General features: G+C 39.2%; 1 protein-coding gene and 1 long non-coding RNA gene across 3 annotated transcripts; one reads left to right on the plus strand and one right to left on the minus strand.

The window, feature by feature from the left end:
- Window positions 1–648: 648 nt before the first annotated feature.
- Window positions 649–24,137, minus strand: LOC144000858 (protein kinase C epsilon type-like). Of its 2 annotated transcripts, XM_077494561.1 has the most exons (15): window positions 23,582–24,137; window positions 19,819–19,882; window positions 19,149–19,317; window positions 19,004–19,038; window positions 18,450–18,538; window positions 18,244–18,376; window positions 17,201–17,352; window positions 16,724–16,817; window positions 16,459–16,628; window positions 16,201–16,374; window positions 9,490–9,644; window positions 6,463–6,601; window positions 5,133–5,321; window positions 4,425–4,571; window positions 649–2,535 (listed from the first exon to the last, which is right to left on the minus strand). In XM_077494561.1, the coding sequence occupies exons 1-15, from the start codon at window positions 23,936–23,938 to the stop codon at window positions 2,389–2,391; spliced, it is 2,214 nt and encodes a 737-aa protein (XP_077350687.1). In that variant the 5' UTR covers window positions 23,939–24,137; the 3' UTR covers window positions 649–2,388. The 2 variants fall into 2 exon arrangements, with proteins under 2 accessions (XP_077350687.1, XP_077350688.1); XM_077494562.1 differs by lacking the exon at window positions 9,490–9,644.
- A 270-nt stretch (window positions 24,138–24,407) lies between these two features.
- Window positions 24,408–25,384, plus strand: LOC144000865 (uncharacterized). Its single transcript, XR_013278298.1, has 3 exons — window positions 24,408–24,526; window positions 25,157–25,258; window positions 25,338–25,384. It is a non-coding gene; the product is annotated as an uncharacterized LOC144000865 (long non-coding RNA).
- The last annotated feature ends 778 nt before the right edge of the window (window positions 25,385–26,162 follow it).

Consider the following 26,162-nt stretch of genomic DNA (forward strand, 5'->3'; position numbering starts at 1 on the left):
AAGTGAAATATAATTTGCTTATAGCGCATCTAAAACCCTACGGAAGCGTATAGCATTCATTTGGGAAAGAAAAAAAAAAACCCTCCTGTTTTTCTGACTTATTTTTTTGTTGAAGCTTTGTTTTTTTAAGTAATTTTTCCCCTGTTTTTCTGAATTTTTTGTTTTTATTTTATTTTTTTGTAAAAATAATTTTATAAAACAGAAAAAAAAATACGAAGAAAAAGAGCGGGAAAAAAATTCAATAAATCAGAAAAAAAATGACTAAGAAAAACAGAACAAAAAATTACTCATAAAAACAGCGGAAAAATATATATATATAAAAAAAACCTCGAAAAAAAAACAAAGCTCCCCCCCAAAAGTCAGAAAACCATTTTTTTTTCTTTCAAGTGAATGCAATACGCTTCCGTATAAAACAGACAATGCTATGTTTGTTTGTTTTTTTTAAAACAAAAAAGATCAGCAATTCAACGATTCATAAGGACAACATCATTCTTGCTTGATTATCCGTTCACGCCTTTGATTGTCCTTTTGCCTTGGCTTTCTTTCTTCTGCACTGTTTTGCGACGTCAGCGTGACATTTGGGGGATTTTTTTCCTCATCACAAAATGTTGTTGGTGAACAACAATAAAAAAAAAAACAAGTAAATCATGACTTTATCAGGTTTTTAATTTGTCCGCAAACCCAAACTCACTTCATGTCCTTTTTAAAGTACAGTACATTTGGCACCAGGAGAAAGTGACGCAAACTTAAGCGACCAAAATACGAAAAAAAAAAAAAAAAAAGTGCAAGCAGGAGGATGCTTTTGGAAGAAGACAGATTAACTTGTGACAAGTTTTCTGTTTTTTATGGATCAATACATCGAAACGTTGCCGCCGTGACAAAAACAAAACAAAACAACAAAATAAAAAAACAACAAAAAACGGAATTTCTTCCAAGTCATCTGTCGAGCAGAAATGACTTCAAATTTGGACAAAATCTCCGGGATAAGTTCATCTTCGAAATGCATCTGCATGTTGACAAATTGACCTTGAAATTGCAAACTTCCTGTGTGTTTTCTTGACTTATTTAGTAACTAAATGGAATTTTCTTAGAGTACACTACAATAAAAACCCATCAATTATTCCGCCAATAATTTTCATCATTTTTTTGTTTTTTGTTTTAGTGAGTTGCTGTTGATCAATCTGCATTCCCCCATTGGTGGGAAAAAAAAAATACAAAAACAAATACATTTAAAAAATCACATGGAATTGATGAGTTCAGCCACTTTTACAGTGTGTAAAATGAGTCGATTGTGATCGGAAAAATCGTTTTTATGCCTCGCTTCCACCAAATGAGGCATGAAAGATTCATTTGAAACCCCTCAGCGTGACTTGGGTGCGCCGTGGAGGGGCAAAATGGATCACAAGCAACTTGGTTGTCAATATTTGTATGCTGCCACCTTGACTTATGAGTTGAATTCATTCTGGGATCAAGCTCATAAATCGCACTTCCTCACAAGTCCAAATGAATTTTTCCTCATTCACTTCCTGCCATTTTCACTGAAACAACCCCCTTCGCTGGTTTTGCAAGGTCCATGTAATATTCTGTTCTACTGCTATCAAAACATGGAACCTACGAAAACAAAAATTAGTCTCTTCTTTCATCAGGAAAAAAAAAAAAATGTGTATCTCTTTCCGTTTTGCAGCAATTAGCATTAGAATATAGCTAAGTTTCATCATGATTCACATTGCTGGTGAAAACAGTGACAAAAAGAGCTTGTTGCAACATGGCTCTGGTTGATCTCTTATACTCTGCTGCCACCTGCTGGCCGTTTCTTGTAATAACGACCACTGCTTTAAGTCACCTCTTCATGACAGAAGCTGCATCAAAGCCTTCTGTATGCTCTTACATACAAAAATAAATACATAAATAATAAAACGTGTTAATACGTTTTTAGGAGTGAAGGACAAAGTATTAAAAAACGTGTTTACACGTTATTGGCTTTGAATGAGTTGGACGGCGATTGAAGGGTTGAGACGGTGCTACAATAAAAAAAAAATAAAACAACAAAAAAATCAAAACAGCAGGAGGAGGAAATATTTTGGGTAGATTGCTGATGAAAGTGTCTGAGTGGGATTTCAATGGTCGCTCCAAAAAAGAACTCCTAAGTTGGAGCACTTGTAAGTCAAGGTAGCACAGTCGTGGGAATGCAGCAAAATGTGTTCTTGCTTGTCACTCGAGATCCACAAGAATTTTTTTTTTTTTTTTTGCTGCTGAGCTTTGAGGTGACAGAGTCAAACATGCACGCATGCAATGAACTGCGACTTTGCTTCCTCAGATGGTTCGGGATCATTCCCGGACCGATCAGGGAAAGTTCAGCCAAAGACGCGCTGGTGCAGGTCAGAGCGGTTACGCCGCCATGTCGTCGGCAAAGTAGGAGAAACCTTTGAAGTCGTCCTGGTTGATCTGCTGGAGCGCGCCGTCGTCCGCCGGCGTCAGGACGGGATCTTCTCGCGTGAAGTCCTGCTCAAAGTTGTTCACGTCAAGTTTGGTTTTCTGCCAACAAAACATCGAATGTGGTGTCAATGCGCACATTTCGGCGACTAAAATGTGTCTTTATTTTCGTCCACTAAAATTGGATTTAAACTAAAATACAATATATTCATTTTAGTCAAAAGACTAAACTAAACTAAAACTAAATGAAAATTTCTTGTCAAGATTTAACACCGTTTTTGACGCGGACGTTAAATATGGCGGGCAAAAATCCAAAATCATGATCAACCGCTAATTTCACAAGCTAAAAATATCTTGCAATTTATGACTTTGTCATTTATTAACGTCACCAAAAAAATGTTGACTCAAGCAAACAAAAGCAGTTGCAAAATCTCCTCAAACGAGTGAGGCAATAAAATAAAACAATGAGCTGAATAAGCCGCGTAATCGGCCGAGATGAATTTGCACGCAAAGTGAACTGCATTGACAAAGCATTCCAGTCATCCCTCGTTTTTTTTTTTAAACGTGTCTCAACAAACTACATTCAAGCGTTATTGTCTTTAAAAGCGTCGTGACTTTCAATCTTGAGGCGACACAATGCGATGCGGGTTTTACGAGTTTTACGACACCGAAAGCGTCTTAAGAGCTGGAAAAGATTTCTTCTCGGGATATTTCAACACATTAAATTGGTTCCTAATGTGTAAAAACAACAGACAATCACTGATCTATATAATATGACTGCATAGCCGAAAGGCCAGGAAATTTTGAGGCCGCCATATTGCTCCTCCAAAGAAACGTTTCTCGCCAAACCATCCGATACTTTTAAAGGATCTAAATCGGAGAACATTTGAGGCCGTGCTTGGTAAAAACAGCATGATTCATGCTGTTTTAAATGGATTCATTTTACAACTTGCCTTAACACATTCATTGCCAGACCAGCAAAAAAAAATGCATCATTTGACGTCTTTTTCCGTCAATGGCAGTGAATGAGTTAAAAATGGTAAAAATCAATGAAGCAATTATAAATTGTTGATATAATGTACAGCAGGGGTGTCCAAACCTTTTCCTCTGAGGGCCACATTCAGAAAAATAGAAAGCTGCAAGGGCCACTTTGATTTTTTTAAAAGTTATTTATTAACACATTCATTGCCAGACCAGCAAAAAAAATGCATCATTTGACGTCTTTTCCCGTCAATGGCAGTGAATGAGTTAAACACATGTAGAAATCATATGCTTAATGATGTTTAGTAGAGGAGGAAACCTGTATATTTATTTATGAAAGAATTATATCTGTCATTCAACAAAAGATGCCTCTGCCGAATCTAATATTAGGGTCGACAGAACTGAGCGCTAAAAGAAAAAGGAGGTCTTCAAAGCAGCACATATAATAATAATAATTATTATTATTTTTTAACTGTGAGCCTCCGGTTTTATCCTAACTGCCTCCAAGATGTCTGCCTCATTTGTACGTATAGTTGATACAGTCATTTGCTGCTAAGGTGGGAGTAGCAAGATGGCCGCCCTGTGACGTCAACAGCTTGCACTGGCGTGTATGGGCGACTCGGCTATCCAGTCATATATACAGGTCAGTGGGGCAGATCACTCATATTCATTGGTGGAAAAACAGGAAATTGACTATATTTGGAGATATGGGGGTTTTCCACCCAACAGTGACGATATGGCAAAAAACACAACATCAATATGATGTGAAAGGGTACAAGTCGAAATATGTTCTAAAAATAGCATCATTTGAGGTATGCGCACATCGAATACGATTTCGATACGCTGTGTTACATGTACCAACATGAAATGCGCGTTAAAAATGAGAGCGAGACGCAATCAATCAACAAACGCTCCTTTCACATCTGAACATCGCCGTCTCGTTCTCACAGGATCCCTTCGCCGCAGCTGTGTGTGCGCGTGCGTGCGTGCGTGCGTGCGTGCGCACTGACGATGCGAGGCTTGAAGGGCGGCTGGATCTTGCGTCCCTCCAGCAGCGTCCAGTCGATCTCTCGGAAGAAGGGGTGGAGCTTGATGGCATCTTCCATGCCGTGAGCCGCCACGCAGCCCAGACGCCTGCTGGGACTTTTGGTCATGAACTGGGGGGAAAAAAAACAAGCAAAAGCAAAAGTCACGGGTCAGGAGACCAGAGGAAAGATCAAAGGAGAGAAAAACGACGCAAAGTGAAATCCAGCACCAAGCAGATACCACCTGCACCCCCACATGGTTACAAAAAACAGAATCTTTTAGCAACATCAGAAAACCTCTAAATTCCCACAGATTAGGGAGATCTCAAGAGACCAGAGGAAAGATCAAAGGAAAGAAAGACGAATCAAAGTGAAATCCAGCACCAACCAAAACACCATCTGCCAACCACAGGTTACAAAACCAGAATCCCCAGAAACCGGGACATTCCAACAGATTAGGGAGATCTCAAGAGACCAGAGGAAAAATCAAAGGAAACAAGACGACGCAAAGTGAAATCCAACAGCAACCAAGACACCACCTGCAGCCCACAGGCTTACAAAACCAGAATCTTTCACCAACCCCAGACACCTCTAACAGATTAGGGAGATCTCAAGAGACCAGAGAAAGACTGAAGAAAGGAAAGATGGAAGGAAGACTTGGTGATACTGATTGGATGTGTTTTGGCTTCCGACCTCTTTGAGGACGCCGACGGCCTCCTTGCTGAGCCAGACCGGGTAGAGGACGTCGTCGTGCAGGATGGACTCGAAGAGGTCGTCCTCGTTGTCGGCCTCGAACGGAGGCTGACCCGCCATCATCTCGTACATCAGGACCCCCAGGGCCCACCAGTCCACCGACGGACCGTAGGCCAGCTCCTGGAGGATCTGACAACAAAAACAAAAACTAAATGACGCATGCTGATGTTTCAAACGAGCAAACAATGTTGCCTTTTTGATTGACCAGCTAAAATGCTAACATGAATTGAAAGCGCCATTCACATGCTAAAAAGTGAGCATCATCTCAATATATGAGGTGGCGAGGCGGCCATATTGCTCCTCCCAAGAAACTACATTTTTTGTTTTCATCTTTAGTCATTAATTTATTATTATTATTTATTATTTTGATATGAACCGGAATAAGGACGTTTGAAAGTGTGCCACATAGAAGTGATGTCATCTTGCAGAAGCCAATAGAAAAGCACCAAAAGATGACATCGCTCTCGTGCTGTTTTGTAAATATTGCGCACAAGTGATACACACAAAAAACTAATACGGAAACTAACTAAAGCTAAACTAAAACTCAGCATTTATTAAATGACTAAAACTAATAACATTTAAATTAATTCAATTTAATTTAATTAATTGTATTAAAATTTTTTAAATAAATTAATAATACATTTATAAATAATAATAAATATGAAATTAAATTATAAATAATAAAAATAAATAAATAAATATATTTGTTCAGATTTAATCAATTAAATTATAAATATCTTAAAAAATATAAACACATTTATTTAAATTTATTAAATTTAATTATTAATTAGTAATCATTCAACTAAATTAAATTGTGTTGTGTATTACTTGTGTGCAATATTTAAAAAAAAAAAAAAGCGCCATGGGAGCGACGTCGTCTTTTGGTGCTTTTCGATTGGCTGCTGCTCGATGATGTCACTTATGTGTGACACACTTTCAAAGGTAATTCTTCCAGTTAATATCAAAATTAATCTAATTAAAATCCCATTTAAAATGATCCCCAATGCTCTGCATTAAATTAATTCCCAAAGACATTTTTCCTATAATTATAGTTTTAGTTAGTTTTCTTTTTTTAGAAAGCGTTTTTCGTTTTTATTTTATTTAAGGAAACATCAAAACAAAATTGTTTTTTGAATTTTAGTTTTTTGCTAGTTTTAGTTTGCTAAAATAACCTTGATGTCAAGGCACCACTGTACATTATTTGTACTTTTGTCCTTCCTTGTGAAAATGCAAAAAAAAAAAAAGTAAAAAAAAAACGTGACTTTCGGACCTCGGGCGCGATGTAGTCGGGCGTCCCGCAGAAGGTGTTGGTGCTGACCCCGTTGACGATGCCCTCCTTGCACATGCCGAAGTCGGCCAGCTTGCAGTGTCCGTCTGCGTCCAGCAGGACGTTGTCCAGCTTCAAGTCCCTGCGTGGATGGAAGACACAAACAAACAAACAAAAAATAAAATTAAATTAAATAAAAAAAATATTCTAAACCGAAATGTCTTTTCATTTTTGTATTATATTTTGATGATATCCATTTTTATTTGTACTTTTAGCCATTTATTATTTTTATTTAGTCAATTATTAATTTGGAATTTTGGCAGTTTTGGTCCTCCATAGTTGTTATATTAAGAGACTAAATTGGGATTGTAAGTAAAGTAGAAAAAAAAAAAAAAAAGGTTTCGAACTCATTCACTGCCACAGACGTTTATATTCGTCAAGCAGAATTCAACCCTTTACTGCCAATCCTTCAAGTCAAGATGAGTCGGTGATTTTCAAGTGTCATGCAAAGCTGTCGGTTGGCGACGGATTGGGAATGAATTCTGTGCCTCGACACCCCCTCAGGGGTTACCAGGCGGCAGAGGGAGGGAGAGGGCGGCGCTCAAGCGTGACGAGATAAGAGTGGACGTGTTGAGAGATGACAAAGTCGACGCTGAATGCGGTCCGCTCTGCGCTTGATGGTTGATTGCAAGAAAAATGTCAACATTGCTCCTTTCCAAAAAAAAAAGCCGCCCGGACAAGCCCAAGGTGGGCGGCGCCACGTTTGGCTTATGCAACTCGCCAGCTGTTTTTGTTGTTGTTGTTGTTTGCGAATAAAAAGTTGATGAATCATCCTTAAAAAGCTCAAATCTTGGTAGCAAGGAGGATCAGTTTCACTTTTTTTCCCCCCAGCATTACTTGAATTCATTTCACACTCTCAGGATTTGGACTGATTTTGCAAGGCCCACAGAATTGAAGAATCAAAACATGGAACCGACAAAAAGAAAGATGAGTCTCTTCTTTCATCAGGAAAAAAAAAAGAAGTATGTTTCTATCCATTTTCGTTTTTGCAGCAATTAGCATCAGAGTATAAGCTAGCTAAGTTTCATCAATATTCACATTGCTGGTGAAAACGCTGTCAAAAAAAAAGCTTGCTGCAACATGGCTGGTTACTCTACAGCCACCTGCTGGCTGTTTTTGTAATAACTACCATTGTTTCAAGCATTCGCTTCAGTTCGGAAGCTGCATCAAAGTCTTCTGTATGCTCGAGCATAAAAAACAAACAAACCATATAAATATGTCTTTGGGAGCACGGTCATATTTCAAATACAACGTATTTATACGTTTTTGGAGCAAATGAGTTCAAATAAAAAGGCAAATGAATTCAGGTGTTACTGTATCTCGACGGAACGACGTGAAAGCGAGGAGACGGCGGGCACCAAAGTGGCCCCGCAGGCCAGAACTGGCCCAGCACACGTGCGACAATAAAGCCGCGATAAATCTCGTTTGTTCGCGGCTCCATTGAGACGTCTCATGACGGCGTCGCCGCAGGCCGAGCGCAGCTGCAGGTGTTAACGCAATCGCGATGACGGCGGCCATTTGGATCCGGGACGGGAAAATAAGCCACCAGACAAAGCTCGTCTGTGTTTTTGACAACTTTATTGCTTTCTTCTGAACGCTGTGAAAAGAAAAGAAAAAAAAAAAAAAAAAAAAGCTGCCCTTCAGTTGAAAGTGCAATTTGAATTCCAAAGGTGCAGGTCATCAGAAAACAAAAAAACAAAAAAACAAAAAAACAAACAAAAAAATCAAATTCTTAGGTTTTTTGCGTCAGTTTTAGTGAACTAAAATAACCTTGCTTCAAAGTTGATTTTGCCCGTTTCTCGTCGTTCAACCCGTTTGAAGCCGTCAACTTTCATTCACACTTTTCAATGATGTCATCTTGTTTTGGAACACTTTTTTTTTGGGCTTAAACTGGAAGGTGGCGCCAGCGGTGTGGAAAACGTGGCTGGCAAAAGCAGGCAGAGCAAGAGAACATCCAAAAAAAACACAAAAAAAACTTGGAGGGCCGACGGGTGTTTTTTGGCATCATGTAAGCGCTATTCAAACCCGTGTCCAGAAATGAACACGCCAAGGTGTGTGCGTGCGCGCGCGTGTCAAAACATAGAAACCAAAGATGAAAGGTGAGAGCGACTTTTTTTGACGGATGTCAAAAAGTCATCATTGACGGACGTGATGATGAAGACGGCGCTCGTTACAAACAAGTCGATGTCACGCAATCGTTCGTCGGGGAAAACATTTACACATTCAAAACATCTCATGTGATGGGGCCGGCGCGCATTCTTGATTTTTTTTATTTTTATTTTATTATAAAAAACAAAAAAAAAAACAGTTTAACAAAGTGACATTTGCTTCATATTTTGATGTAAATTTTGCACCAAAAAATTATGCTGATTTCATTTTCTTTTTTCGAAATTATGATCGTTAGGTTTTTTTTTTTTTTTTAGCAGAAATCAATTTTAGCTCGAAATATTTTTGTGCTCATTATTTTAAAAATAATTTTCAGTTTAAGAAAATATTTGCTCAACAATTGGGTGGTAATTCTCCCCCAAAAAATGTTTAAAGAAGTAGTTTATTTTTGCAAAATTAAATAGTAATTCGAGCATAAACATTTTCCCCTTTGAGAATTATTTTCACCTTTTTATGCTGATTTCATTTTCTTGTTGGAAATTATGACCATTATTTGCAGAATTTAAATCACAAAGTTGTTGTTGTTTTTTGAGCAGATCTAAATTTTAGCTTTAAATTATTATTTTTTTGTTTATTATTTAAAAAATAATTTTCAGTTTAACAAAATAATATTTGCTTAATTTTGCAAGAAAAAAAAACAGTTTGAAAAAGTAGTTTAAGATTTGTATTTTTTGCTCAATAAAATAACCAGTAATTGAACCGAATTGCGGCATTTTGTGTTTGAGTCATCGCATTTCCGCTAGTTGCGCCTGTGTGAAAACTTTTCCTTGGCGGAGGTAAACGGGTCGCGACGTGGCCGTTCACCTGTACACGACGGCGTGCCGGTGCAGGAACATGAGCGCCGACGTGACTTCGGCGGCGTAGAATCGCGAGCGGGCCTCGTCAAACTTCCGTGAGCGTTGCATCTGGAACATCAGGTCGCCGCCGTTCACGTACTCCATCACGAAGAACAGACGCTCCTCCGAGACAGCACAAAAACAACAACACATGAGCAGTTTCACGATTTTTTGGGGTCAGCCATTCCATTCATTTCGCAATCCATTTTCGATTCAAAAATGATTTGATTGACAATGATTTCTGCTTTGTTTTATAGATGAGCAAATAATCGTCATGATCGACACCAGCCTGACTTGCTAATGCTAATTAATGCGTTTCTCGCAGCACTTTTATCCTTCAAAAGAACGGCGAGTCAAACAAAAACGTTTTTTACAGGGAAGCGTCTTAACATTACTAAACTTTTATTGGCATAACTTGATCTTGACTTTCTCTTCTTACTCTCTAATGTGACGACAACTTCGTCGTGTATCAGAAGGCACGGAACCACAGTGTCCCCAAGTGGCCAAATCGGGTACAACATGAACAGCGTTTGTTTGTTTGTTTCTCATATTTTGGTCTGTTAGCGGCGGCCCTTAGCTGTGTTCACTTTAACAGCAAGTTAGCAGAGTTTTGAACAAGTCGACTTGCAGGAAAAAAGTCCACCAAATCTGAACGACAGAAGACAACAATGATCGGATCCCTCCGCGACCTTTCGTCACGCCCTTCCTGCAACACGCGCGCGCACGCTCGATTCCTGCTTTCTTACTTCATATGGGAAGTCCACGTGCATGCGTGTGCGCGTTGCGATATAAACAGCGCTGTATAAAAAGAGCCCGAAAGCATCTTTCGTCCGGGCCATTGTGTGAGCCCAGCAGGAAGTCCAAGCGCGTTTTGTCTCTTCAACAATCGACACTAATCGGTTAACGCTTGCCAACGTTCCGCGGCAAGCAGGCCAGACACAAAATAGTTCAAATCCGGCATATGCAGCCAAGAAATGTTTTTGGCGAAAAAAAAACAGGGGTTAGATTATCCCACAAAAAGAAGAAAAAAAAATCTAAAAAATAAAAAAATCTAAAAAAAAATAAAAAAAAAATTAAAAAAAATCTAAAAAAAGAAAAAAAAAGAAAAAAAAAGCGATTGATTGAATTTTTGTCGAATCAATGAATACATGAATTCACTCATCCATTGGCTCGGTTCATGGAAAAGTCGATGTTGGACGTTCAAACAGTTGGTTGCCATGGTGACGTCACACGAGCGTCTTACGTAAGGAAGGATGGCACATCTGTTTTCTCTCTCTCGCGACTTTAAACAGGAAGTGGAAAGCGTTTTGTTGAAATGTGCTCCCAATTTCCGACTGGAGGCGCCGCCCAATCAAACGCAAATAAACACTTCTCACAAAGTCGTTAGAAAGGCTTGACACTCAAATCATGCCACTCATATTATTAGTAGTAGTAGTATTGTTATTTTTTTCCTATTCATATTTTTTATTGTTGAAAAAACATTTACTTTTAAGCACCATTAAAAAAAACATTGTGACTTGGGCAGAATTGTTTTGTTTTGTTTTTCTAAAAATTGTATTTTCATTTATTTATTTTTATTTGTATTTATAAATTTTTTAAACTATATTTCTAGGATCATAAAAAAAATGCCAAAAAAATATCAAGGGTCATAAATATTCTTTTCTACATCATGGAGCCTCCAGGCAGCAAATATGTTGCCAAAAAAAAGCAGTGGGGCTCAAATTGATCCTTGCGGAACCCCCCAAAAAGCAGACGATCAACTTTCCAAGGCACGTGCTTGCTTTTGGATTGATATATTACCATTGATAAAAGCTGGAGAAATGGTTTGACATTCACGTGGTACATTTCCACATCCATCTAGAAAGCGTGACGGACTCATCAGACCGCACACACTAAATCGGGAACGCTTCTGGAAAAGGACGCAGTTGTCCCACGACCTCATAAATGTAGACGCTAAAAAATATAGATTTGAAAACATTGAGGCAATATTTCTACAGGAAATATCCATGATTGGCGCTAGCTTGCACACGCTAGCTGAAGATGGCAGCAGTGAGCTCAGTCAGCTTTCAACTTTGGTTGGCCTTTCACGCTTGGCACGACTCAAATAACAATTTCACAACAATTTCTGATGAACAAGTTATTTAGCGCAGGCGGTAAATGAGCTAACCGGTTTTGCCCGCCAGCACTTTCAAGCCGCAAACAGTCATCGCCATTGTCGTGATTGTTTCATGACCGTTTGTTGCTTCAGCTTGTTTTGTTTTGTTTTTTTATTAGTGTGAGCTCATCTTAGACTTGTGCTAGCATGTACGGAAGAAAATAATTTTTTTTACTATTTATTTAATTTTGCAAAAATAAAAATGTTTAACTACTTCTTTAAACATTTCTCCTGCTAATACTATTTTTTTATATATATATATATATATTTTTAGATTTATTTGCATCTCCACAACTATAATAATAATAACAATTCTTATTATTAGTGTTATTATTATTATTATTATTATTATTATTATATTATATTATTAATTATAATTATTTATAACAATAATAATTATTATTAGTATTTATAATAATAATAATAATGATATAGTTACTTTTACTATAGTTACTCAATTCGTTTTGACTTTTGTTTTATAAAATTAATTTCGTTCCAATTTGTTTGTGGAAACAGGTTTATTATTTAATTGGAGATTTCATTTCATTTTGATCCGTAAAAAGATCAGCTCATTAAAATCATTTTCCATATCCAATCTTTGACCAAATCAGGACTTGAAAAGACAACCGTCAGAGTCATGGAAGAGACTTTATTCTTATTATTATTTTTTTGTACTTCTCCAGTCTGCCATTTGGTGTGCGAGGTGGAATGCGGCCGCCCGCCGCCTCTGCCGGCGTTGCGTAAGCGTATTTACATTTCTGTGGAGGTAATTAGGCCGATAAGAAGAAGCCACACTTGATTGCAACGAGGAGGAGGAGGAAGAAGGGGGGAGTGGGCGGGGCTATGGTACAAAAGTTAACGGGACCCCCCCAAAAAAAAACGTGATATGATGTCATGTTTGTTTGTTTTATGTATTTATTTTTTGCCTTATCTTGCTGATATGTTCCATTCCATAATTTTGTGGGTATTGATGATACTCTAACATGTTTGTATGACTTTTGTTTGGTATTGTAAAATTGTACAAATGATTTGGATGCAACTGTATCTGTTCGTAATGTTTCAGTTTTCTAAATGCGCTTTGTTGACCAGTCGGACTGGAATGGATGGAATATGAATATTAATATTCGGGAAGCAGAAGTTACATGAATGATGTGATGTGTATATTGATGGAAGATGGGGGCGGGATTTCACAAGTTTTCTTCTCTTCTCCTTTTTTGAGTTGCAGATGTTATTGCCACTGGGATACATGAAAATGTTTGGTTTTTTCATGCCAGGAATATTTTCTGATGCTTTGTTATGATCAAGGTTAGATTTTAGTTCAACTAAAATAAAATAAAAACAATTTCATTGATGGAAAAATAAAATAAAAACAAAAACTAACTGAAACTACATTTGATGTTTCCAAAACTAATTATTGTTATAGCAAAAATGTCCTCCGTTTTAGTCTTTGATAATGAATTTAAAGCATGGGAATTTGGGGATAGTTTTTAAACGTGATTTTAAGTCGATTTATTTGGATATTAACAGAAGTGACGTCGCCATCTCGCAGCAGCCAACAGAAAAGCACCTTTTTTTTTTTTTAGGCGTATTCGGGGGAAAAAAAAAAAAAAATGAAAATGAGTTGACAAGAAAGGACCAATCACGGCTCACCTGTTTTCCGGGTCCGGTCATGTGACGTGAGCAAACCGAGCCGTGATTGGTTGCCTGACCAAACGCACGCAAGCGAACGCATTACAAGTGGATTATGAAATACAAAAACAAAAAAAAAGTCCCAGGCTCCGACGGGTGACCTCGTGCGTATTATTCCGCTGAGCAGACGTTATGCAACACCTCCAAACCAGGAAGTGTGTGTGTGAAGGTATACAATGTGTCTCTGAGGGCCTGCTTATTGTGATCACATGACGTGTGTGCGCGCGTGTGCGCGCGCGTGCGCGTCGGCGGCTCCATATAATACACACGATAAGTATCAAAAATGTTACATAAGCAGCCACAATCCCTTTGTCTGAAGCCAGAGCGTGCGTGCGTGATGGCGACTCGCCGGGCATGTGCGAACACGTCATGTGACCTCCCGCTCGCTCTCGTCGCCCACCCAGCGTGCGCGTGTGCGCGTTGTTTGTGTTTGTTGCGCGAGCGACATAACAGGAATCCATCATTTTTCCAGGAGACGCCATCGCGCAGTGTTCCAGAACCTTCCGAGAAAATAAACATTTGCGCTCATTTGAAATTTCGGGACCGCCGCCAATTGCTCGCAATTGACGTTAACGATGTGACCTTTGCCGCTCGTTTGGTTTCCCGGTAAAGGAAAGAGAAATGATGGATTGTTGCGTCGCTCTTCATTGGGATTTGACACCATCATTCAGATGTTTTGCACTAGATCAACACGATACGCATTCAAAACAGAACTGGATTAAGAACACGTATAGAAACGAAACTGGATTGCGACTGAATCGAGACACACTGGAACATGTTTGGAAACCGATCCGGATTCAAATGGAAGCAACAAAAGTGGATTCATCTCTTTCATTCATATATTTATCAGAATGCAATCAACGCCTGCAAATTCAAATATTTGAAGATTTTTTTTTTTTTAGATTTATTTGCTTCTCTACAACTATAATAATAAAAATTATTATCATTGTTACTTTTTATTTGGTTTTCCAAATTCAGCTAGTTTCATTTTGTTTGTAAAACAGATTTATTCATTTTTAGGAGCTTTTATTTTTTCAATTTCCATTTTATTTTTTATTAGGGTTAGTATTAGCTTTATTATTATTATTATTATTTTCAAAAATATCTAAGTAGGATTGTTGATTTCAAAAATAAGCATTGCGCAATAAAGCAAACTACAATTCCCGAACAAATTCTTTTGTCCGTACGGCTTTTTCAGTAATACCAAAATAAAAAACAGAATTTCATATGAAATGAAAACAATTTTCTCACGTAAGCTATCGTTTGTTTCAGTTGATTGTTTTCTTTTGGAGGCACTTCTTTTTATTTTACTGGCGAACTTTATTTTTGTTTCAATTTTCATTTTGTTTTTTACACTGTGGACACGACTGATGACGCAAGTTGAAGCGGCGACGTCGGACAGCGACGCCGAGTCGGTTCAGGCTGTCGACGGACGAGCGCTCGCACCTGCGACCGCGTCTCAGCGCCGTCAGGCTCCGATGGAAAACAAAAGCAAAGCAAAGCAAACGAGTCGGCATACGTAACGCGTGCGTACATTCCACGGCGGGAACACTTATGCAACGCGCGTTAGACGCAACATCCGGCAGGAAGTTGTTGCCGCGACGACCTTACAGTGACCCCCACTCAACGTATGGACGGACGGACGGATGATGAAAGGAATGCGTGCGCTGCATTTCTACGTATGATGTAATACCGCAGGAACTTTGACTGTTTTTTTTTTTGAGAATTCAATTCAACAGACTTGACAATAAAACATCAAGTTGGCAAATCTCAAATGCTGCTGTGCCACTTTTATTATAATTATTATTATTATTATTATTTTGAAAGGTATTAATTGTACATGAAAAATAATGGTCACCACATTATTATTATTATTATTAATATTTTAAAGGTATTAATTGTACATGAAAAATAATGGTCACCACATTATTATTATTATTATTATTATGATTATTATGATTATTATTTTTAATTTTTTAAAGGTATTAATTGTACATGAAAAATAATGGTTACCACATTATTATTTTTTATTTATATTTTCACAAGTATTAATTGTACATGGGAAATAATGGTTACCACATTATTATTATTATTATTATTATTATTAATTTTTTAAAGGTATTAATTGTACATGAAAAATAATGGTCACCACATTATTATTATTATCATTAATTTTTTAAAGGTATTAATTGTACATGAAAAATAATGGTCACCACATTATGATTATTATTATGATTATTATTATTAATTTTTTAAAGGTATTAATTGTACATGAAAAATAATGGTCACCACATTATGATTATTATTATTAATTTTTTAAAGGTATTAATTGTACATGAAAAATAATGGTCACCACATTATTATTTTTTATTTATATTTTCACAAGTATTAATTGTACATGGGAAATAATGGTTACCACATTATTATTATTATTATTATTATGAATTTTTTAAAGGTATTAATTGTACATGAAAAATAATGGTCACCACATTATTATTATTAATATTATTAATATTTTAAAGGTATTAATTGTACATGAAAAATAATTGTTACCATATTATAATTCTTATTATTATTATTATCATCTGATTGGTGGATTAACCGACTGAATAATTGATTCTAAAAATATTGGAGAGTGACAGCACTAATTCATAATACTGTTGAGAGTGAAATTGTTTTTGTTCAGAGACTTCAGATGGCTGATGTGAATATTTTATCATAACTTATTGACAACTGAAGTCATGAATGTGGCTGCTGCTATTTGCGACACCGCAGACGGCCATTTGGCGCCCCCTGCCGGCGGCGCATGCGCAACGCACGCACGCGCGCTCTCACTTTGGTCTGGAAGCAGCAGCGCAGGTGCGTCAGGTAAGGATGTCGTCGGGCCAGCGCCAGGACGCGTTTCTCCGTCCGCGCGCAGCCGACGTCGTCGTCCCGCACGATCGCGTCCTTCCTCAGCACCTTGACGGCGAAAACCTCCTCGCCGCCCCTCGCCTCCGCCAGCATCACCTTCAAGCGGGACAAAGAGTCAGCGGAGGGCGGGGCTTAACCCCGAACCCCGCCTCCCGCCCCGACAGTGACGAAAGCGCCAACCTTTCCGAAGCTTCCTTTTCCCAGCACTTTGATGAAAACAAAGTCTCCCAGGTGCATTCGGTTGGGCCGGGCGGCGGCGGCGTGACCCTTGACCTCGCCGTTTTCCCGCCGCTCGGCGCCGCGCTGGTCAAAGGAGAGAACTTTGTGGATCTTCTCCAGATGCTTCGCGTCTGCGGAAACGTACGCAAAATGAAAAAAAAATGTCAAAATTGAGGGAATGATGATGATGATGATGGTGGTCTTCATCCTGACTGGCGGGTAGGACCTGGGTCACGCGGCGAGGTGGGGGCCGACCCGGATGGGTCTTCTTGGGTCTGAGCTAAGGCGGGAAGACGCTCGGGGTCGTCGACCTCGGGAACCTGCACGGACGGACGGACGGACGACATTCCGTTACAATTTTCAACTACAACACTCCACAAAAACAAAATCATCATCAAAAAAAAAAAAAAAAGGTTTACAAAAGTAGTTAAACATTTTTACTTTTGCTAAATGAAATAAATAGGAATTCAGCATCAACATTTTCCCCTTTGCAGGAATCATTTTACGTTGAAACAAATTCGCAAATGTTCACATTTTTCTTTTTGGAAATGATGACAATGAATTGAAATCACAAAGCTTTTGATTTTTGGCAAGCAGAGTTAACAAGTCAATCGTCCACGAGATTGCGCAACCTGACGTGCAGGGAAAAGGGCAACACGAAGCGCAAAAGCCGATTGGCCGGCGGAGGCCGACGCCCACCTACCTGCGGGCGCGCCGACTTTTTGCGCCCGCTGTTGCAGATCTTGTCGGGCGTGACGCCCAGGTCGGAGAGGACTTTGGCGATGCCGCGCGCGTCCACGCCGCAATTTGGCGCCACGTTGCGTTCGCAGCGTCTGTGCACGTTCACCTTGCACGCTGACACGCACGCACACGCATCCTCGTCAAGCCAAAATCAACTCAATATTTTGCTTCTCTTGTACAGTCCATTTCACAGAAATACGTCCTACCGGGTTGACAACGAGGCGCTCTAAAGCGTCCACACCAGCTTGAAGAACTCCGTTTGTGGCAAATTTGTCTTTTGATTAGAGCTGTCAAACAATTACTTTTTTTTTTTTTAAATTAGATTAACCACATTTTAGAATTTTGATTAATCACAATTAATTGCAGAATTAAAAACACTTTTTTTTTTTTTTGCCTGCCAAATTTAAAGAGGTTGTGTTTATTCTTTTGACATTTTATGTTATGAGGACGTCTTCAACATTTTTTTTTTTTGGATCCACTGCACACGCTAATTAACGACCGATATAATTAATTAGCTAAATAAATAAATATATACGTGAATAAATAAGCGTGACTCATGTCCGAGTGAAGTGGGTCATGCAGCGGTATTTTAATTCATTAATTAGTTCACGCTTTAACTTTGACAGCACTACTTTTGATACATAAATAAATAAATAAATGAATGAATTCATTAAAATAAATAAAGACATAAATAAGCATGACTCATGTCCAAACAAAGTGGGTCATGCAGCTGTATTTGAATTATTAGTTGACTACTTTTGATAAATAAATAAATAAATGAATTAATAAATAATTTTAAAAAGTAATAGTAATAAAATGAACTAATTAACTAGCTAAATAAATAAATACGAGCGCCATTTTAGCCACGGCCACCAAAAAGAAATAAAAAATAAATCTGAAAGAATGAAACACGACGATTGCAAGCGTTTCTTTGACTTTTTTTGGCAATTATCTCGTTCGGTCTGCTCACATGCAACTTCGCAATCGCGGCGCCATCGTCGGTACCTTTGCATCGCAGGCCTTGCCTGAGCAGACCCCAGAGCAGCGAGCCGCAGTGGTCGCAGAAGGTGAGAACTTTGAAGTTGTGGATGCGGAACTTGTGCGGCAAGTTGACGCTGAAGCGCTGCGAGGCCGCAGGCTGGAAACAAAATCAATCAATCAATCAACATGAAGGACGAGGAGGAGAAGGAGGACAAGGAGGTGGCGCTCACCTCCTCCACTTTGTCCTCCTGCTTCTTCATGGCGGCGCATTTGGTGATGATGAGCTCGTGGCAGCGCTTGTGGACCACACACGTGCACACTGCGACACAAACGCAACAATTAGGATAAAGGCAATTTGTGGAGAAATTGCGCGGGAATGCTGAATGCTAAGATTTGAATGCATGTGGAATGCTTGTCGATAAATTAAGAAAATGATCATCTCCTGGTTACTGGACAACGCCGAGAAGTATCAGACACCTGCTAGTGATGATAATTGATGTGTTTGGAAGTGACACTTAGAAAAACTTCACTGTCTGTCCCATTGAAAATGAATGGGGGGGAAAAAAAAAAAACATTAAATTGTGCAAATACTATAAGGAATGTAGAATCAGACGATATATAGCCCGGGAGGGGTCAATTTTTGAAACTAGTTGAAATTTGAACGGTGTAAAGTATTAAATGGGAGTTATCATGTGGCAAAAAAAAAAAAAAAAAAAGTACGCTTCAGCATTCCCACAACACATGAAACCGGCGCAGGAACAATCATCACGGACATCTTTCCTACCTTGACACTGGTAGCCCTGCTTGCCCAACACGCCCCTGAAGGCCACACAAACAAACAAACAAACAAAAGTTGTTTGTTTCGATTTCCATGACAAGCAAAGTGAATGTACAGCGGGGAATCGTAAAGGATCGTGCGTGAGAGCGACCATATGAAGTCCCGGCAGTGTGAGCAGTAGGTGGGCTGCCTCAGGTAGGTGGCCATGAACTTGTGGCCGTTGACCTGGTGGACCCTGCGGCGGAGGGCGCCGCGCCGCCTCCTGGGACGCAGACGCTGGCGAAAGACGCGCTCCTCGGCCGCGCCGATCGCCGGCGCCGCTATGCAGCAGCAAAAACAAACAAACAAACAAAAGGCGCAAGGTATGCTTGAGGCGGAAATGACAACTGCACATTGAGCACATGTCCACTAGATGGCAGCATATGACAGCGCTAGAGCAAAAATGAAAGCAAACGGATGTGGAGCAAGACATACAAGCCCTTTACGAATATCAAGTACAAAATAATAAACTGGCTAATAAACAGTAATCAAGGAAAAAAAATGCTTCTGCATTACATTATTATTCTGTATTTTTTCCCCCTCTTTTATATGTTGTGTGTGTTTGTCATGTGGACCTGAGTCTGATCAATAAACGTGAAAAATAAAATGAATCAGATGAGTTGATTAAATAATCAATAGATTAATTGATTCTAAAAATATATATATATATATATATTAATTAGTGAGCACACTAAAACATTTTTGACAAATATTTACGTCAGTTGGATTCCAGAAACTGGTTTCCTAGAAAAAACAAAACAAAAACAAAAAACCATCTGTACCTTCAGTGGACGACTCCAAAAGATCAATGATGACGTACACCTTCCCCTCGGGCTCCAGGTCCACCTGTCAAGGTGACACAGTGAGGAAGATCAGGATTTAAAAAAAAACAACAGAAATTTCTTTCAACACAGCAGATGTGAGAGATGAGTGGGACAATTCCGGGTGGGCCGCCAGAGGGCGCCATTTATTGAAATCGGTCGCAATGGCATCCAAGTACGCACACACACAAAGAAGAGAGCGAAGATGTCAGCATGTGTAAACACGAGACGGAAAGCAGACGCGATGTAACCAGGCTGAGAAACTTTGGACTGCTTTTGTGAGGGTCCGCTGATCGATCGATTCGTTGTTTAGGTTGTCGGGCAAAAGATGAAACCTTTGTTTGTTCGCCTCCGCCAAGCATGGCCGACGGGCGAAAAAACAATCGCAAAGACATTTTGCACATTCATTCCAACCACATATAATCCGCAAGTCACGGCCGGATGGATTTTTCCACATTCAATTCACTCAAACCCCTTTCGTGCTGATGTTGTGCAAATCCGGCACGTCGAGGTCAAAGTTCGCCATCGATTCGTCCGAGGTTTAAAAACTTGACAACTGCTTGTTAAAATGCAAGCAAAAAAAAAAGACATCCATCCATCTTCTTGGCCGCTTATTCCTCACAAAGGTCGCGGGGGGTGCTGGAGCCTATCTCAGTTGGCGATGGGCACTGTGCAGTAGGCGGGGACACCCTCAACTGGTCGCCAGCCAATCGCAGGGCACACAGAGACCAACAACTATCCACACCTCCAGACAATTGGGAGGGGCCAATTAACCTGCCATGCATGTCTTTGGAATGTGGGAGGAGACCGGAGTATTTAACGATGACGTCACGGCAGCGATAAAAAAAAACAAAAAACAACAACACAAAAAAAAGGTCAACGTCCCAAAGGCGTCGCCTCCCTTCCTGTGAACACGCGCATGCACGTGCACGTGCACAAATATAGCGACGGCGGCTGGGGAAGGAAACGCACACACACACACAACATGATTATGGAGTGACACACACACACGCGCACGCACGCACTTCTTAACCACGTTTGTGATGTCACGTTTGCCCTTCAACCTTTTTGGGGTCATTTTCATATCGTTCACTTACAACGATAAATACACTTGGAAAAAGAAGCAGAAAATGTGCCAAAAAAAAAAAAAAAAGTCTCTTATTCTTCACTTTCTATTTAATTATGTCATAACTTGATGTTTTTATGAGGTCAAATATGAAGTAAAAAACGAGATCAATAAAAAAAAATTAAATAAAAAATATTTTTATTGAAAATCAAAATATCAAAATTAATTTTAACAAGTATAAATAATAATAATAATAAATAAAATTACGAAATAAATTAGTATTAAAAAATATGATGTAAAAATATGTAATAAATTAAAAAAATAAAATACATTTTCTATTGAAAATCAAAACATCAAATTAATAAAAAATAGAAATAAACATAATTAAACTTTATGAAATGAAAAATATGTCAAATAATTATGAGGCAAAATATGAGGTCAAATATGAGATTAAAAAATGAAATAAATAAAAAAACATTTAAAACTGATAAAAAATAAGTTTATAGAAAATCCAAATAAAAAAATACATTTAATAATAATAATTAATAAATAAATGAAATTATGAAATAAAAATTTGATAAGGTGTGCTACTTTTCTAATGAAAAGCATTTTTTTTTCTTCTTTGGGTGGCAGAAACAGATTGATCGCATTTGTATTCACTTCAATGGAGGGAGATGATTTGAGACGTTTGTTTGTGTTTTGAGTTACAAGCATGATGACGGAATGAATTCAACTCTTATGTGAAGGGTCCGAGCTCGAAGTTGCACTTTGCGTTCCGGTGCCAACGCAAATCAAGATTTGTTTTGCTCTCGTGTTGGTTCTGCCGTTGTGTGTTTATAGAGCGGTTCGTGTGTTTATGCGTATGCGTGCGTTGCGTTCTGGAGTGTGTCAGCGTTGAGAGGCGGTCGTGCGTCACGGGCGCATCCGCCCTGCCTTGTTTTCACTCTCTTGTCCTTCTCGCTTCTCGCTATGCTCTAGCATATTAAAAAACAAACAAACATATAAATACGTCTTTGGGACACTTAAAACATTTAAACTAGAACATGTTTAGACATTTTGGGGAGTAAATTAGATTAATATTGAAGTAATTTATTTATTTCCTTTTGCAATGTTACACAAAAAACAAAATGGTGTCACGGTTTCTAAAATGAAACAATCGACGATGTAGCTAACATGTTGCATGACAATCGTGTTTAAGGAAGACAAATTTGTTGACAGAAGACGTGCACCTTCTTTTCCCTCCTTTCTTTCTCTGGGAAAACAGGAAGTGCAGCTTGCAACATGCTGCTTTTATTTTTAGACGTAAACGCGCACACAGCGAGGCCGGCGCACCCCCACAGGGGAAACGGGGGTCAAGAGGAGGTCAAGTACGAGTTGTAACAAGAAAAGCGTTTGAGGATCACGTGAAGACGCTTATCAGGAGTGGCGGCCATTTTTGGTACGGTAAGACGGGATTTTGAAAGAACACAAATGATCATGTTGATAATATGAGAACTTCATGAAACATATATTTCGGTATTTAATCCTTCAACTTTTAGCCTCTCAGCAGTAAATATTTTGATTTCTGAAGTCCTCCGTGGAAGCAAATCTTTGTGTTCTTTCAAAATAAGACATTTGCCGATTTTCTGACACGAAACCAGCGACTGAATTCAAATAAATTTGGCTTCTGCTGTCAATTTTGAAAAATTGTATTTGATTTTTTTAAAGGATGGAAGTTTTAAAAGTATTTTAAAGTTTGATTTATTGATTAACCGAAAAAATAATAAACAGATTAAATCGATTGCAGCCCTAATTTTACCCATATGGCACGGATACTATGCAAATTTGCAAACCATCTTTTATATGATCACATCGCGATACATGTAAAGATAATGACATCATCAACAATAGAGAATTGATAAGGAATCGTATCGTTAGGCAGTATAGCCGATTGAAAACAAGATCGAGTGTTCGTATCAAACTCCATCATGAAAATGTCGATGTTGACAATTAACTCATTTACTCCCAATGACGTATAAATACGTTTTTTATGTTCTAAGTGTCACAAAGATGTATTTATATGTTTTTTTGTTTTTGTTTTTATGCTAGAGCATACAGAAGGCTTTGATGCAGCCTCTCAACTGCAAAGAACGGTTGCAGAAATGGTAGTTATTACACAAACGACCAGCAGGTGGCAGCAGAGCAAAGCAGATCAACCAGGGCCATCTAGAAAAATAGCTCAATTGCTTACAATTTTAAAAAGATTTGTGAAAACTGATGAAACTTAGCTCTCTTCTAATGCTAATTGCTGCAAAACAGAAACAGATAGAAACATACTTTTTTTTCCTGATGAAAGAAGAGACTTTCATCTTTCTTTTCTTTTATAGCAATTGAACACAATATTCTGTGGGCCTTACAAAATCAGTCAAAATCCAGTAAAACAGCCGGGAGCGAACAGGATTGCGAAATGTGGAAATGGCGGCGAGTGAATGAGTTAATTCCACAAGAAGGCCAATGAAACGTGCTGAAACACATGCTGTTAGGTCACGTGACAAACCAGGAAGCTATTAAACCCAAAATCACGTGACTGAAACAAAAGCCAAACAAATGGAAAGCAATTAACTGGCGACGCGATTCTGGCGTCTCGTCGCGTCTCGTCGGCGGCGGCGGCGCTCTTACCCACTCCTCAAAGTGTTGACTTCCGCCTTGCAGGAGGTCCTCGAAGCGGATGACGCAGTTGGCCACGAAGTCGTCGTAGCCGATGGGCGCGTCGTGGAAGACGGCCAGCTCGATGGCGCGCCCGTCGCGCACCTCCGCGCTCAAGTCGTCGTGCCACGCCGGGCTGTTGGTGCGCGTGCGCGTGCACGTCTGCCCCACGCGAGACTCGTCCACGTTGAGCGCCGCGTACGTGTCCAGCAGGAAGCCCCTGGCCGAGGCGCCCGCCGCCGCCGCGTGGTGGCGCAGGGACCACGCGGTGGGCTTCAGGTCCAGCGCCTCGCAGATCCGGATGCGCAGCTGCCCGTTGAACACCGCCATGGCCGATGAGGAGTCCTCAATCACCGCTTACAGGTGTCTCATACGTGGGCTGCAAAGTGCATCAGTAATCCCAGCAAAAACGGAGCAAACAAACCTGATCAACTCCCCGCACGGGCAAATGTTTGTGTATGGAAGGGAGGTGGGGTGAGTTGGGTTTGACGTCCGGCGTGTCTGGCAGCCGCAACAGAGGCGGGGAAGGAGGGGATGGGAGGGGCGGGGATCCACGCGGCAGGTCGCCTCCAGCCGCAGCTGGTTCACGGGTGTTGATTTTTTTTTTTTTTTTTTTTTTTTCCCTCCGGTCTCGCCGCACGCACGCAGGAAATACGTCACACATGCGGCGAGGATGTGCAGCCGCCACCTGGGAGGTCCGTGGACACAAAACCACTCGAGTGCTCACACTGGACGACACGCCATCGAAATAGTGTTCGGTCGGTGTCAGATATTTGTTTCCTCTTTATTAATTCCAAAGTCAACATCCAATTCGAACTGAAGTCGAACAAGACGGTGTCAGATGTGATCGATCGGGTTCTTCGCGTTGGGTCGGAGTCGCCTGCGGATGACGTCACGCTACAGGATTGTCCGGAAATTGTACGTTTGCGATTGTTCAAAGTAACGTAAAGTAAGTAATGTATGGATTAAAATTGTAAAACGGTAAATAAACCTAAAAATAGTGAAACATGATACTTTAAGAGTGGGATAATAAATAAATAAATAGGTTAAAGCGCCTTCCCGCTTGCCGGTGACGTCAGTACAGTCGTGCTAACAAAGTTAGCTTCGCTTTGGTTTCTTTTTTAGCTGTTCACAAATCAATCACAATAACAAAAAACAGTCTTAATGATAAATAGGAACACATTAACAATCTAAACTGACAATATTTGTCACATCATTTAGTCAATCTATTTTAGTCTTTAAATATTGTGCACAATTAAAACTAACTTGATTAAAACTCACTAAATTTGAAAAACAAAACCCAAAACGAAATCAAAAAACATAAATGAAAATTCCAAAGCTATAATAAACACTTACTTTATGACAAAATGTTGACAAATTGCTGCTTCTGTTAATAAGAGTAAGTCACTGCCCTCTGCTGGACAACAATGAAAATCACAACAAAAGCTTTTCAATCAAAATGCAAGCGTTGACTTTTTTTTTTCTCCCAAATTAAATCAAGTAGTATTTTTATTATTATTATTATCATTAATGTATTTGTGTGTGTAGGTCCGGACTGTTCTCTAGCCGTCCAGTCCCAGCAGGCTGTGGTGCACGCTGGGTGGTGGGCGGCTCCTCCTTCGACTCCTCCCACTACCACATGGTCATCAAGTAAGCGCAAATTGGCAGCTGGACGCCATTTTCCAATTTTTCACGCGCATTTTTCTTTGCTTGCCGCCTCTGCCTCCAGTTACGACCTGCAGAGGTGCACGTGGGACAAGTGGGGGTCCTGACTTCAGATACGGACACTCGCTGGCTTTCTACCAGGTCAGAAGATTTCTTTGAAATTTTATGTCGGGCCTTTTATGTAGCAAAAAAAAAAAAAAAAGTAATTACTTACAAAAAAGGTATTTACAAAAAAAAAGGCAATTGCTTACAAAAAATAAATGACAAAAAAGTAATTACTTACAAAAAATACTTACAAAAAGGTAATTAATTACAAAAAGTAATTACTTGAAAAAGTAATTACTTAAAAAAGGTAATTACTTACAAAAATGACTTACAAAGGTTATGACTTACAAAGAAGTAATTACTTATAAAAAGTATGTTGACAAAATTATTTGTATTTTTTGTTGACGAAATTAACACTAACACTATAAACACCAGCAAATAGACTGTGACAAAGGTCAATAAGTTGACGATGACATCACCAGAAAGTCAACTGTGTAACATCCGTAAATAGACAGTGACGACATCAGTAAGTTTTGTTTTTTTATTTATTTATTTCTCTATATCCATTTAACGTTAAGAACTTTACACTCTATAAATGTTTTTTTTTTTTTTTTTTAAAGACATTTCATGAATATTTATAGTTTCTTGCACAGACGTTTTGGTTGTGTGTTGCCTGTTTTTCCAGTAGAGGGCAGTGTTGGCTTGCACAAATGCGCACACAAAAAATTGGTCATTAGGCTGCTAGGACACAAAGATGAATGAGTCTTCCTTCTTGTCATCTTTTTTCTTTTTTCTTCTTCTTCTTCTCATCTGGTTTACCCGCAGTGTAACCCCGCCCCCCATG

This window comes from Festucalex cinctus, chromosome 14 (genome assembly GCF_051991245.1).
Source record: "Festucalex cinctus isolate MCC-2025b chromosome 14, RoL_Fcin_1.0, whole genome shotgun sequence".
Taxonomy (NCBI): domain Eukaryota; kingdom Metazoa; phylum Chordata; class Actinopteri; order Syngnathiformes; family Syngnathidae; genus Festucalex; species Festucalex cinctus.

Coding starts and splice junctions, on each gene's coding strand:
- LOC144000858 (XM_077494561.1), bottom strand. CDS start 23,938: ATGGCGGTGTTCAACGGGCAGCTGCGCATCCGGATCTGCGAGGCGCTG. Junction 18,539..19,003: donor GCAGGGCTACCAGTGTCAAG/GTAGGAAAGATG, acceptor TTTGTGTCGCAG/TGTGCACGTGTGTGGTCCAC. Junction 17,353..18,243: donor GCAAGGCCTGCGATGCAAAG/GTACCGACGATG, acceptor CGTGCGTGTCAG/CGTGCAAGGTGAACGTGCAC.